This window comes from Octopus sinensis, linkage group LG1, assembly GCF_006345805.1.
Source record: "Octopus sinensis linkage group LG1, ASM634580v1, whole genome shotgun sequence".
NCBI lineage: Eukaryota > Metazoa > Mollusca > Cephalopoda > Octopoda > Octopodidae > Octopus > Octopus sinensis.
This window is the reverse complement of record NC_042997.1, coordinates 22,295,398-22,311,259: the sequence shown is the minus strand read 5'-3', so window position 1 is coordinate 22,311,259 and position 15,862 is coordinate 22,295,398. Positions and strand designations below refer to the sequence as shown.

The window sequence follows — 15,862 nt, the reverse complement described above, 5'->3', positions numbered from 1 at the left end:
TTAAGAAATATCAATAGGTAAATCTTTCTGGGACAACCTGAAGATTAACATGTACCATTTGTGAAATTCCTTGTCATCATTATCATGGTCATTCATATTATATTTCATTACCAGTTCAAGCAGAGTAAAGCATAGTACAGTGAGATAACTAACTTATAATTATGTCAAAAATTATGCTAGCTAATTAACAATGTCATAGAGAAAAGCTCATAACACTGCTTTCTTGAGTCACCCTGACAACAGGTTCTACTCTGAATGTTTGGTGTGAGATAAAAAATCAGGCTATAAAAATATCTACTCCAAATGTACTGGAATTAACCTCCCCACCTCAAAAAAATCTCACAAATCAATTAAAAACAATAACTAAATAAATATAAAAACAGAATCATTGCTGTGATTTTAATTATAAGCAGATTATTGATAAATAAATATAATTTACTTACTTTATACTTCGATTCTCATTGGTGACAAATATTCCAATATATATACTAATAATGGACAATATGACACAGGCCAACGAAAGGGTGGCAAATTTGCTGACAAATCTGACACCAATAAAGACGAAAGTGGACAGTAAAATTAATGTAGCTGTTCCATATATTCGAAAGTTGTGATACATGTCCTCAAATATTGACATCTGGGGTGCAATATATGTCTGAAATTAGAAAGAAAAGAAATTTCTGTCATATTAATCCTATACTTAAATACAAATGGAATCAATACTTTACCATATAAATGATAATGGCCTAGCACAAAGATGCTAATTAAAGAGAATAAATATTAACTACATCTGTCCCCAGTTATTGCTACAGAACCAAAAATGCAGTTGATAAAGGCAAAGATAACTCAGAAAGTAGCCAAACAAAAGAGTGATGAGACTGAAGACAATAAGGCATATAGTTTAGCAGATGACTGCTTCTTCTAACCGAATCTTCCTAGACCTCAGTAATATTGGCGTTAAAATATCTATTTTTTAGTAAATAAACTGGTGTTACCTTTAGAAAACAAGGCTTACTAAATATTTTATGCAATACAAATAGCATTCAAATTTTATTGATATTATATATTAGTTTATTATAATGGAATATGCATTATTTCTAACACTGATTCATATTTTAAAATAATCTTTATTATAGATTGAGCATCTCAACTACTTTCATGATATGAATCATTCATAAATGACTTTTCTGTGAATCCATTCATCTGAGTTGATTGTAAAAGATTCACTCATTACCATACTGCAATCATAGTTTACAGATGTGAAGGCGCATGGCTCAGTGGTCAGAGCATCATGCGGTAGTCAGTTTGATTCCCAGATCAGGTTGTACATGGTGTTCTTGAGCAAAACACTTTGTTTTATGTTGCTCCAATTCACTCAACTGTAGAAATGAGTTGTGATGTCACTGGTGCCAAGCTGTATGGACCTTTGCCTTTCCATTGGATAACATCAATGGAATGGACAGAGGAGGCTGGTATGCATGGGTAACGTCTGGTCTTCCATAAACAACCTTTCCCGGACTTGTTCCTCAGAGGTTAATTTTCTAGGTGTAATCCCATGGTCATTCATGATGAGTGAGGTCTTTACTCTAGTTTACATATGTCCTGTTTCTCTTCTCCGTCTCTTTCACCGTTATTCTAATACTTTCTGCTATTCTGAACTAGGCAGCTATATAACACCTCTGGCAAAGCCCACCTATACTCTTCTCATCATCTTTATTGTCTTAGTGAACCTAGCTTTAAGTACTTTGTTTCCCACCTTGGAAGAGATGCATCCTTTCCTTCAGAATTTGACAAAGAAATTCAATTGCATCAACCATACCAGTCTGGGAGGTCATAGGCACTACTCCTTCTCTTTAGTAAAAAACAAAAAAATCTCTCTAATGCAAATTAATCTAGCTTCCATTTGCTTGGTTCCTTTAAATCTAATCTTTCAATTGCTGATGGTAACAGTTCTCTTCAGATATTTTTACATTACACTTACACTATGTCCCCAGTGAAGATTTGATATTTTGGCAAAAATGCATTAAAAACTTCACTAATGATCTAAAAATTATGGAATTAACTATTCTATACATGTTTGGACAACAAGTCTTCAGTGACCCCTATTTCAAGCCCTATGTTTTCAACGTTGTCAAAATCTTAATCATGAAAGGCTGAATATTTTTTTTAGAGCAGTGCTACTCAAAGTGGTGATCCATGGGCTGGTGCCAGTCTGTGAACCATCAGCTGCTGGTATGCAGTGAGTTTCCAGAAAAGAAAGAAACATTATAAAATGCTTATAAAATACTTATGTAATATCATACTGTTTGTTTACAATATAAATATAAGATTAAAAAAATTACTCTTTTACTTGTTTCAGTCATTTGACTGTTGCCATGCTGGAGCACCACCTTTAGTCGAGCAAATCGACCCCAGGACTTATTCTTTGTAAGCCTAGTACTTATTCTATCGGTCTCTTTTACCGAACTGCTAAGTTACGGGGGACGTAAACAAACCACCATCGGTTGTCAAGCGATGTTGGGGAGATAAACACAGACACACACACATATATATATATATATATATACATATATACGATGGGCTTCTTTCAGTTTCCGTCTACCAAATCCACTCACAAGGCTTTAGTTGGCCCGAGGCTATAGTAGAAGACATTTGCCAAAGGTGCCATGCAGTGGGACTGAACCCGGAACCATGTGGTTGGTAAGCAAACTACATACCACACAGCCACTCCTACACCTTGTCAACTTTTATTATATTCTTTATATATATTGGTTCTGGTATAAATTAATATTACTAAGAAATATTACCAGTCCCCCGGCACATTGACAAAAAAAAACCCCCAAAAAAACTGCTGGTACACCACATCAGATAGTTTGAGAAGCACTGGTTTAGAGCACTCTGACACTATGAAACCCTATTCTACACCCAACTACTCGGCATTGTACTAGAAGACTGATTTCTTCACTGACTTTTTATCACTAACAGCTTAGATCATATTCAAAAGAAAACCTTATGATTAACTAAATGACATATTTCATAACATATCTTCAATTTCTAATTCATCATGGGGTTATGTTCTCATTGTTTATACAATTTCTCCAATTACAGAAAACTTTGCTTTTCAAAACTTACTGGTTACACTCTGCCATCCCCCATCCATCACCCCTATATTGCATTTTTCTCACAATACACACACACACACAAATATTGCACAAATTCCTACATTCTGACAGTTTCTTTTCTCATGTTTTTCTGCTATGCACTTTATTTTATCTCATTCTTTCTGTAATTGAGAATGTCATCCAATGTTTTAAAGAGTAATACCATTTATCCAAGGAGACAATAATTAAAACAATTATCACTAATAACATAGGTTCAAATATAGGTGATGGTTAAGAAATTCGCTTTACAACAACAGTGTTCTGGGTTCAATCTCACTGTGTGGCACTCTAGGCAAGTGTCTTCTATATTGTCAAGTTGATGCAAGCAGCATCTGGTTGACAGAAACTGAGTGGAAGCCTGTTTGTTTATACATATGTTGTGTGTGTGTATAATCATAACAAGAGTTTCTGAATATGAGAGAGAGAGAGAGAGAATCATTAGTTTTCTTGGATTTAGCAGTTCCACTTTTATGTTCGGCAATGTGTAAAACCATTATGTATAATTGTCTTTATTACAAATATTCTTATTAATCAATATTTTTAAATGTTTAATCACAGACGCATTTTTAATGCTAATTTTCTGAGATGGAGAACTCTATCTATGAATCTATCATTGACCTTTGCTGCCACTTTGCACCTTGTCTGGCATGAGAAATTACTTATAATCTGTTTATTTTATGATAGTTTTCTCAATCTTTTCCAATTTAGTCATTGATTTCAGATGATGAAGGGGGCAATTTAGTAAAAACAGTCAAAAATAGAAATTCATACGTTAAATCAAACATAGACTTACTAGTAAAATTTCCACAGCACCAATGATGTACATAGACGATGCTACAGAAGTGCCAAGATAGAATAAAATACCAACAGCACCACCGAATTCTGGTCCCAGAGACCTTGATATCATGAAATATGACCCTCCACCAGGAACTACACCATTAGTGGCGATAGCACTCATGGAGATTGAAGTTAGTAATGTCTGCAATAGAATCAATAGAAAAGTTAATATTTTATTTATATGAAATCACATACTAGTTTAATATTTCTGTAAAGTTGCTGCAGTTAACCTTTTATTTGCTTATGATATATTTTTTAAAAAAAGATACAAACATTAACCAATTAATAGGTAGGAGCCATTTACCATTTTTTTAAAATAATAATAATGAAATTATTGTATACAGTGCTCAGGTGCACCACAACTTGTCAAAAGTGCACATAAAGCATATGCAGTAATGTACAAATGTCTGGAAAGTTAACAGTGAATGAGTCAGATACATGCTTGCGTGTGTATGGAGGGGAGGAAATCAGGTGTAGTGTTGGCGAATCTCAGGAAGCATGGAAGTTTTGAAGGATGCAGTGCTCCAACAACTAACAACTGATGCCGGCAGTTTGTTCCATGATTCAGCAACTCTTAGTGTGAAAAAATGTTTCCAAAAGTCATGGGAGCTGTGCTGTTTTCTGACTTTGTAAACATGTCCACAGGTGTTAGACAAGTGGAGTTTGAAAAGGTGCTCAGAGTTATTGTTTGTAAGATGGTTAATAATTTTATGGGTGTCTGCCAAGTCAGCTGCCAGACGTCGGAATTTCAATGTATCCATGCCCAGGGAAGTAAGACGTTCAGAATATGGCAAATGCCTGATGGAGGGTATTCTCTTGGTTGCATGTCGCTGAACGGTTTCCAGATGATTAATATCCTGGGCAAGATAGAGGTTTCAGACCGGTGATGCAAATTCCAGGTGAGGCCGCATCATAGCTATATAAAGCCTCAGATAGATAGCCGGAGTAAGGAGAATATTTAAGATTACTAATTATATAATAACAATGACATAGTGCAGTGTCTTAGATTGCAGTACATGTGAAGGTATGTGGCTAAGCAGTTAGGGGGTTTGGCTCATGATTTTGTAAGGTCCTGGGTTTGATACCCAGTAGCATATTGTGTTCTTGAGCGAGACACTTTATTTTACATTGCTCCAGTTCACTCAGCTGGCAAAAATGAGTTGTATCTGTAATTCAAAGGGACAGCCTTGTCACATTCTGTGTCATGCAGAATCTTTTTGAGAACTACATTAAGGATACACGTGTCTGTGGAGTGCTCAGCCACTTGCAAGTTAATTTCATGAGCAGGTTGTTCCATTAATCAGTTCAACTGGAACGTTTGTTGTCATAACTGACAGAGTGCTAGTTTATTTATATTTTTCTCTTTTTATTATGTAATTATATATATAATCTGCCTTATCAAACCACCTGAATATCAGAAAGGCAAAAATATGAAGATAGAATTATTGTTTACTAGGAAGAGAAACAAGAAATTTAAATATATTAGGCAGCAATAAGAAAAAATTTTTTATAAGGAATTATAGCCATGATATTTGGTTTCTAAGCTGAATGTAGTTGGGGGTAAAAGGACAACACATTAATATTGAAAAATTACTTACCGTGGAACAGCAGACGATCACTATCAAAAAACTTTCTATGGCACCAGCAGATCCTACAATCCAGGTCATGCGTACAAACAGCAGAACACCGAATATATTTTGAATGCAGGGCAGGTACACTCCCATCAATGTTCCTAGCTTGGCTCCCTGGAAAAAAAAGAAAAGACCTCAATCTTCTTTGTAAATTAATGACCCGGTTTATAATAATTTCATGAAATGTAACATAATTTTTCTGTAGTTTTTTGAAATAGTTCACTCATGCAAATTATGTACAAGATTCATCATAAACTTGGAAATTCTCAATTATACGACTTAAAGTGTCATTACATTAAAGTGCCATCATAACTTGGTATAAAGACAGGTATCCTGGCTCAGCTAAATCATTTGTTATGATTAGTTTTGTTATATTTCAGTGGGTCATTTTTGTTATATTTTGGGTGGGTCATTTTCTTTTCTTGCCAAATAAACACACTCACTATATATTTGCTCTTTACTTGTTTATTATTGTTCTCATTTTGTCTCATGTCTATTGCCTAGAAATCTTTTGTCGCAGACATGTGACCTCCTCAGTGACTCTTCCATCCCATGTGTGGGATAGAAGAGTTACTGAAAAGGTCACAGGTGTGTGACAAGTGATTTCCAAACAATGGACATGAGACAAAATGAGAATAATAATAAACAAGTGAAGAACGAATATATAGTGCATGTATATAGTGCATGTATTTGACAAGGTAAAAAACGACCATCCTGAAATATAATAATATCTGTTTAAACATGATTTCAGTTCAGGAATCTTGCAAAACAAATTCCTAGACATGACTATTTTGTTCTTTATGAATTAGAGTATCTTCCTTTAAAATGATATAGCACTCCGAGTAAAATAGGAGTAAATGTCAAAGTATTTAAGAACAGATTATAAAGAATTATATACTACAAAATATGAAAAATCTTCTGTAAAATAACTATTACAATATATAATGACTAGTATAATCATACACTCACCTTGCTCTTTTTTGGTGCAGCCTCTTCCTCTTCGAGGTTAGGAGCAATTCCTGCTTGGTAATTACCAATTCGATTGATAATATTTGAAACTTTACCTCTTCGTTGTAAATCTTCCTAAAGTGTTTAAATCAAAGATAAAGAAATGAAGAGGAAATACAATGATGAATATTTTAGAGATTAAGAAAATAAAAATTTAAACAAACAGTTGTAGATTTATTATTGAATGAAAATCTGAAAAGTGCACAAGTTTTATTTGGTTTTGACTTAACGATTTAGAGTCAGTAACTACAACAGTAATACAATAACTTTCATAATATTCCCTATTTCCCAATAATTTACATAGCCTATATAATAACAAATTAGTTAACACTTATGGCTTCTGTCTGTGAAACATAGACTCCCAGCTAAGGTAGTTAGTTGGCAGTTTGACATGAATACTAAGCAATGTTGATTTATTCTATACACAGGGCAGAAGATTTATAGGGTAGGAAAATAAAAGTACATGCTATTCTTGTCTTTTTTCCAGAGCGCTGGTGATATGGATGCTACTTGGTATCAAAACAGTGTCCTGAACCTATCTTGTACGGAGATTTACTTCTAATCCCTGACTCACCCGTATTAGATTTTGTTTCATTATGTTCAATTGCTCTTATTTCAAATTGAGACAAAATAAATGCAAGTAAAGATAAAGTTGCTGTAAAATCATTATGGAAATTATATATATATAATTAGTTATATATTAGAAGAGCATACTCTTCTAATATATAACTAATTGACTTTAAATATAATATATTAATTTACTCTATACTAAGTCAAAACACAAACATATTTACATTTGCATAAAATATAACAATGATATCTCCTGGTTTTATCTCTATAAATATAAAAACAACAATTAATCACTTTTATTCTCTTACATTTATGGATTACACACGGAAGAGGAAATGGATGATGGGAATTCTATCTCTACATAACTATTACAGATTCTTACCATGGATTTTTACCATGGATTTATTTCACTTATTCAAATAGATCAAATTTATATCAACACAGATTTATAGGAATAATTTTTTAAACAACACTTTTCTCATTCGATTTTAAATAGTATTTCCCGCATTTGATTTCCTCCACTGAAATTCATCCTTTTCTCTGAGTGAATATATTTCCGAACGATGCTTATCAATTTTAGATTTCATTTTGAGAGGTAGTATATTCATGAAATGATTATAGAACTTTCAAAACTTAAAAAAAAAATTCTTTAATGATCATAGGTGTACTTTATCTATTTATTTATAAATACAATATTGCTTATATTACGTACTTATCTCTCCTGTGATTTTAAGATATAACTTTTCCTACTTTTACTCTCTAATATATAATCGCTCTAATTGAATCTCTAAATACCTTTAAGGCTTTAGTCATTTCTCATACCAAGAGCACTTATCTGACATCCAGTACACCATGTTTACAAAGGACATATTTGATTATGTTCTATTCTATAGTTAACAAGTTCACATAGCAACTATATAATTCTGTTATATGCAGCTTGGTAAGTGCCTTCTACTGTAGAGTTGTAGCATTGACCCAGGCCTTTTGTAGTGAAATTTGGTTGAAAGAAACAGTGCAAAAGCCGATTGTACATGTGTGTGTATATTCTGGGGCATCAAATTGTGTCCCTTTGTGTCAAAAAAGTAACTGAACTTTCAATAAATAGAAGTGGATGAAATAAATTTTGAAATAAATATTGGGCTTGATAAAGCTCTTGATGAAAACCAACTAAAACCCTTAAAGGTTGTACTTTAGCATGAACATAGTCCAATGACTGAAACCAGTAAAAGAATAAAGGAATTGCAATTGAGCCTAATTTTGTAGGAAGGAAAAAGGCTAACAGCCAGAGTATGGTTAAAGTAGTATGTTCTGAGACATGTAAAAGACTACACTCTTAGAATGGTTGGCATTAATAATAGCATTTAGTCAAATCAGACTGGAGCCTGGTACAGCTCTCTGGTTCACCAGTCCCTGTCAAACTGTCTAACCCATGCTGGCATGGAAAACATGTTAAATGATGATGATGATGAACTAGCTTATATTTTCCAAGATAAAAGGAAAACACAAACAAATATACACACTTATGTACACACACATTTTAATTTTTCTTGAAGCAGTCTTTTGCCATTCTGAGTTTTGCCTGTGGGTGGACAAGGTCTTCAGGCAAGTTATAATTATATACCATATATATTGTATACTATATACATAAGTTATATAATTATATAATTATAATGGGCTTCTTCCAGTTTTCATCTACCAAATTCACTCACAAACCCCAAGGTGCCATGCAGTGGGACTGAACCTGAAGAAATGTGGTTGGGAAGGAAACTTCCTAATTAGAAAGCCACATCTGCATCTATGTATACATCGACTATGATATATTTGGTATTTTCAACTATTTCTCTGATTCATGAAGAATAATGATCTAAAATCTATTAGATAGGCTTGACTATGTGTCACAATATCTTCCCAAAATCATTCTATACCAGAACCACTAAGCCTTTATTTAAAGAGCAATTAACTTGTCAACATATATAAATGCTAAGATAACTAGGTCAATACACAATGAGATATAATCCTTAAAATTTAAGGTGGTTAGTGCTTATTTACATTGGTGCGACTCAATATGCTGGGGTACACATATTTTGTTTACCTACAATAAACAAGAATTAGATTTCAATCTGAAGCTGATTCAGGAGAATGTCTGGCATCAAAAATGTATAAAACGAAATCCCATATGATGAAGTACAATAAACAAAAGCTTTTAGGCATTTCAAGTTCATGTATGTGAGTCCCTCACAATTCCAACATAAGTGGAAAGCTGGGAATTTTATTGGGGAGGATACAGCCAATTATATGTCATTGACCTTTTATTTGGTCAGCACTTATTTACTTGACACTGAAACTAAATAAACATATAAAATGAACTCAAAAGTATATTTAAAAGTTTAAACTTAATACTTAACTTCAGTTATTATTTCAAAGTATATAAGTAGAGTAACTTTAATTGTGTGAGTGTGTATCTGTGTGTGTGTGTGTGTGTGTATACACACACACACACACACACAAAGATAGATAGGCCCGATATACTCTACTGCTTTATAACTTAGTGTGCTTCTCTTTTGGATTTATATTTTACTGAAGATTATATATATATATGGCTGTGTGGTAAGTAGCTTGCTAACCAACCACATGGTTCTAGGTTCAGTCCCCTGTGTAGCACCTTGGGCAAGTGTCTTCTGCTATAGCCCCGGGCTGACCAATGCCTTGTGAGTGGATTTGGTAGACGGAAACTGAAAGAAGCCCGTCGTATATACATGTATATATATATATATATGTGTGTGTGTATATGTTTGTGTGTCTGTGTTTGTCCCCCTCAACATTGCTTGACAACCGATGCTGGTGTGTTTACGTCCCCGTTACTTAGCGGTTCGGCAAAAGAGACCGATAGAATAAGTACTGGGCTTACAAAAGAATAAGTCCCGGGGTCGAGTTGCTCGATTAAAGGCAGTGCTCCAGCATGGCCGCAGTCAAATGACTTAAACAAGTAAAAGAGTAAAGAGTATACATATAATCTCATGCTGGCATGGGTTTTATTTATGTAGATCGTAACATAGCTTCATCCATTTTGATATACAGTGCATCACATTTGTGGAGGTTTGAAATTTACATATATGATTTTCCCCCACTTTTACCAGTTCAATTTTGGTCTGGTTCAACTGAAATTGCCTCCCACTATCAGCTTACAGTTTTATATTCCACAGGTGACATGCGAATGTGTTTACATGATCATTCCACCATTGTAAGTACTTAACGCATCAGCCAATGACTTTAATGTTCAGATGCTTTATCACCTGCATTCTGCTTGGTATTACATATCTGATAAGCCATACCTATTTTATCCCACATTCAACAGTATGTCTTTCTACAAGGTAACAATATATTTACAAATGTTTCACGCAGATATCCCTTTGCATAGCAAGTCACAACCTTTGTGTTGCTGTTGCCTAACCTCAAGTCAATCCTGACTGAGCCATCCAGTGTGACCATTCCATATTAATACAGCAGGATGTAATTTAAGGGAATTTACTGTTATTTCTAGCAGACAAAGTAACTCTGCAGAGGCTTTTTGTTGACTCACACAACATTTGCTGCCAAACATCTGGAGGATCTTCCATCATTTTCTAATCTTAGTCACTATACTTATACTGGAACCAACAGCAGTAAATTACAATAAACCCCCAGAGAGTAAAGATGCTCAGTCACTCAATTTCTTTGTTCGGGTTAGACAGCTGAATAAGAGATAACTCAATGATATAGCAAACATTGAATGGCTCATCATTTCAAATCTTATCAAAGTAGATAAGCCCGATTAAATAAAACTAACAAAATATTATCAAAACTATATTTTTTTAAGGTAAAACTGAATGCTTTTTAACAACAATTATAAGTTCCAAGAGGTTTTCTCATTGCTACTTTGGCAAGTACAATGAAGTTTATACTATACTAAGGAGATCTAATTTTATTAAAACATGTCCAGAGTTGTTTCACTTACTCACTGACAGATGAAAAAAAAAACCAAAACAATATTACTTTCATAATATAATTATTTCTAATTAACTTTTTAATGATCTTGTGTTAACTAAGTCAACAAGTAGTCTTGCAACTTGATTTGGATTTATTACTATTAGTACACCAGTGACTTTCAGACATGTCATATTAGGAAAATGGTATTTTTGTATTAAAATAGATGCTATATATCATGAGTGTCATAATTTATTAATGGCTTTATATTTAATGATAAGAATTTAACAGAGACAAGTAAATCAAAGCTAGCCTAGCTGTTATGGTTTATATCCAAGTTTGATTTTCATTCTTAGGAAGTCATAGAATTAATTTACATTATGAAAAATTAATCCGTGAATTATAAAGTTGCTCATCATAGCACAGAAGAATACTGTAATCATCATCATCATCATCATCATCGTCGCTTAATGTCCACTTTCCATGCTAGCATGGGTTGAACGATTTGACTGAGGACTGGCGAACCAGATGGCTGCACCAGGCTCCAATCTTGATCTGGCAGAGTTTCTACAGCTGGATGCCCTTCCTAACACCAACCACTCTGAGAATGTAGTGGGTGCTTTTACATGCCACGAGGGCCAGTCAGGTGGTACTGGCAACAGTCACGGAAAATCGTGTTTTTTTTTTACGTGTCACCTGCACACTGGCACAAGTGCCAGTAAGGTGATGCTGGTGACAATCACGCTAGAATGGTGCTTTTTATGTGCCACTGGCCAGAACGCCAGTTAGCTGCTCTGGCAACAATCACGCTCGGATGGTGCTCTTAGTGCTCCACTAGCACAGATGCCAGTCATTGAATTTGATTTCGATTCCGATTTCGCTTGCCTCAACAGGTCATTGCAAGCAGTGTCCAATGAAGGGAAGGTACGCATAAGTGGGCTGGTTACATCCCTGGTTTAGGCTGCAAGGTTATTAGCATTATATATGATTATATGCTGTTTCATCTGTCCTTTCTTCTTCCATTACAGTTTCTTTTGTTATTCATCAATATTTCGATTGCACTTCGTAGTTTTCTTTATAGATTCACTGTTTTCATTTCTCTAAATCCATCTCAACACAGGCATAGGAGTGGCTGTGTGGTAAGTAGCTTGTTTACCAACCACATGGTTCCGGGTTCAATCCCACTGCGTGGCACCTTGGGCAAGTGTCTTCTACTATAGCCTCAGGTCGACCAAAGCCTTGTGAGTAGATTTGGTAGCTGGAAACTGAAAGAAGCCCTTTGTATATATGTATATATATATGTGTGTGTGCATATGTTTGTGTGTCTGTGTTTGTCCCCCCAACATCACTTGAAAACTGATGGTGGTATGTTTATGTCGCCGTAACTTAGTGGTTCGGCAAACTAGACCGATAGAATAAGTACTAGGCTTACAAAGAATAAGTCCTGGGGTCGATTTGTTCGACTAAAGGCAGTGCTCCAGCATGGCCACAGTCAAATGACTGAAACAAAGAGTAGACATTCTTGACTCACTCACCTATTCGTATTTTCTTCCCTATATTTCAATGTGATTTATAGTCTTCCTTTGCTTTATATCCTTAAGACTACAGATTTATTTTATTCCTTTCTAACAAAGGACATACAGCATAATTACCCATAAATTGTTTTAAAACATAAGTCCTCATTGTTACTTCTCAGTCTTCTTTCAGTTACCTGATATAATACCAATCAGTCAACTGAGTGAAGGATATGGATTCTGTGAAAGTGATGCACTGAAACTAGTGGTAACCTCCTTTACTTGTTTCAGTCATTTGACTGTGGCCATGCTGGAGCACCACCTTTAGTTGAGGAAATCGACTCCAGGACTTATTCTTTGTAAGCCTAGTACTAATTCTATTGGTCTCTTTTGCCGAACTGCTAAGTTACGGGGACGTAAACACACCAGCATCGGTTGTCAAGTGATGTTGGAGGAACAAACACAGACACACAAACATATACACATACACACACACACACATATATATATATATATATATATATATATATACGATGGGCTTCTTTCAGTTTCCGTCTACCAAATCCTCTCACAAGGCTTTGGTCGACCTGAGGCTATAGTAGAAAACATTTGCCCAAGCTGCCACACAGTGGGACTGAACCCGGTTGGTAAGCAAGCTACTTACCACACAGCCACTCCTACGCCTACATGAAGAGGATCTGAAAATAGTTTCTTTTTTTTTAGTTTGTTAAAGCAACATAGCTTGATAGGTCCTTTTTGATGAGAATAGGAAGGAAATGACCAAAAGTAGTGGGTTCAAATTTGATGCTTGTATTTCCGTATTTTGTGTGTTCCTGGAAAAAATACTTTACTATACTGGAAATCTTAAGTGCACACACACACCAACAAACACACACACAAAAAGAAAAAAAACCTTACCTCATAAAGAGCCAATTGATGATCTCCAATATCGTCATTGTTATCGGTCAATGGTTCATGCTCTCGATTCTGAGTGTTTTCACCTGAATATAACAAACCAGGTAAATGTAATGGAAATACAAATAATTAGAAGATTGTTATATCTTTATTTCACTTGAACCAACACTTAATTAAATGCAGCTTCATTTAACTAAAGCTAAAGAATGCTCCATGTAATTCCATGATCTATTTAACCATCAATTAATGTGTGTGTGTGTGTGTGTATGTGTGTGTGTGTGCGCATGCATATATGTATGTATAAGATTACAACAAAAGTATGGATAAAAAATTTCAGATAGAAGAGAAAATTTTTTTTTCTCTAATATTTCAGGACATTTTTCATAAAAAACAATTTTTTTGAAAGAGAAATCTTATCCAGATGCTTATATTACTTGTATAAGTTAATTATGTTTTGATTATTATAAATCCATTATAATATCAAAAGCTATTACATTCACAATAACAAGCTCTAAATAAGGAAAAATCTATTATTTACTTATAATATTTCCTTTACAGAAAGCAGTATCAAAGTTTGAATTACAGAAATTTTGATAGCATTTATAAAGTTATCATATTTCAAATGTTTTCAAGGATGTGTTTACAACTACTCATGTTCATAGCTTCAGGATACAGTGACATATTAAATAACTGATGAAATATTATGAAAGTCTGGGAGGTTTGATATTATCCTTGTAAACAGTGTAATAGATTTTTTTATAGAATTTTTTTTTTAATATTCTCAGGCAAAGAAATACCAAAGAAATTCCAATGGACCATCAACAATAATAATAATAATCCTTTCTACTACAGGCACAAGTTCTGGAATTTGTGGGGAGTGGGGTAGCCGATTACATCGACCCCAGTACTTGACTGGTTCTTAATTTATTGACCCTGAAAGGATGAAAGGCAAAGTCAATCTTGGTGGAATTTGAACTCAGAACATAGCAGCAGACGAAATACTGCTAAGCATTTCGCCCAATGTGCTAACAATTCTGTTAGCTCACCACCTTAACAACAACAACAATAATAATAATAATGATAACAAGGATTTCAAATTTTGGTACAAGGCCAGCAATTTTGAGGGGAAGGGGAAGTTGGTAACACAATGTTCAACTCGCACTTATTTTATCAACTCTAAAAGAACGAAAGGTAAAGTTGACCTTAGTGGCATTTGAACTCAGAACATAAAGCAGCATAATGGTTCTGTCAGCATGTTACCTTAATGATAATGATGATAATAATTTCTTACTAAGACAGATATAACACAGTTTAGTTTAACTTCCCTATCAGGTCCTTGGGTGCCTTTAGAGATCGATCATTTGTAAGAATTCAGACCAAATCTCTTGGTTCCTCCATGTCTATGTCATTCCAGCAGACATTGATCTGCAGAAATTCAGGTTGAGCATTAAACCCCATGAATTTACACAGTCTGGTAGTATGGCTGACAGAGAACATGAGGACTGTTAGACAGCCACCATTCTTATTTCTTTATTACCCACAAGGGGCTAAACACAGAGGAGACAAACAAGGACAGGCAAAGGGATTAAGTCAATTACATCAACCCCAGTACTCAACTGGTACTTAAGTTATTTACACAAAAGGTTGAAAGGCAAAGTCGACCTCGGCGGAATTTGAACTCAGAACGTAGCGGCAGACAAAATACCGCTAAGCATTTCGCTCGGCGTGCTAGCGTTTCTGCCAGCTCGCCACCTTTTACATTACCTACCCATCATAACAACAATGATGTTAACATTGGCACAAGGTTAAACATTTTGTGAAGAGGGTATTATCAATCAAACTAACCCCAGTATTTCACTTGTACCTTATTTTATCCACCTGAAAAGGTTAAAAGATGTAAGTGGGATTTAAATGCCAGACATAGAGCCCAGTAATGAAATACTGCAAAGCAAGTTATTTGACTTTCTAATGATTCAGCCAGTCCAACCACTGCAATAACAACAACACACACAGAAAAAAAAAAAATGATTTTCCTATATGGAAACAAATTTATAGAGAAAGAGTGAATGAGTGATATAAAGTTCAGACCCATTATCAAGGAATTCACAATGAATATAGTCAAAACTATTTCCTGTTTAACTCTAAACCAGTTCTTATTATCAGGCTTATCATCAAACATATAACATCAAACATTCTGTCATTTTAGGATTATGTTACTAAATGTGTCTTTTCTCATTTAAAGATGTTGAAGTGTGATTTGGGA

At 34.5% G+C, this 15,862-nt stretch overlaps 1 protein-coding gene across 4 annotated transcripts in view; it reads right to left on the bottom strand.

The window, feature by feature from the left end:
• LOC115219813 (solute carrier family 12 member 4) overlaps positions 1-15,862 on the bottom strand; it is a 222,297-nt gene that overhangs the window by 86,570 nt on the left and 119,865 nt on the right. For all 4 annotated transcript variants that reach the window (XM_036511783.1, XM_036511878.1, XM_036511917.1 and 1 more), the window contains 5 exons: positions 13,603-13,685; positions 6,599-6,712; positions 5,597-5,743; positions 3,955-4,140; positions 444-655 (listed from right to left, as the gene is read on the bottom strand). In XM_036511783.1, the coding sequence (XP_036367676.1) occupies positions 444-655; positions 3,955-4,140; positions 5,597-5,743; positions 6,599-6,712; positions 13,603-13,685 (742 nt within the window). The remainder of the gene's footprint in view (positions 1-443; positions 656-3,954; positions 4,141-5,596; positions 5,744-6,598; positions 6,713-13,602; positions 13,686-15,862) is intronic.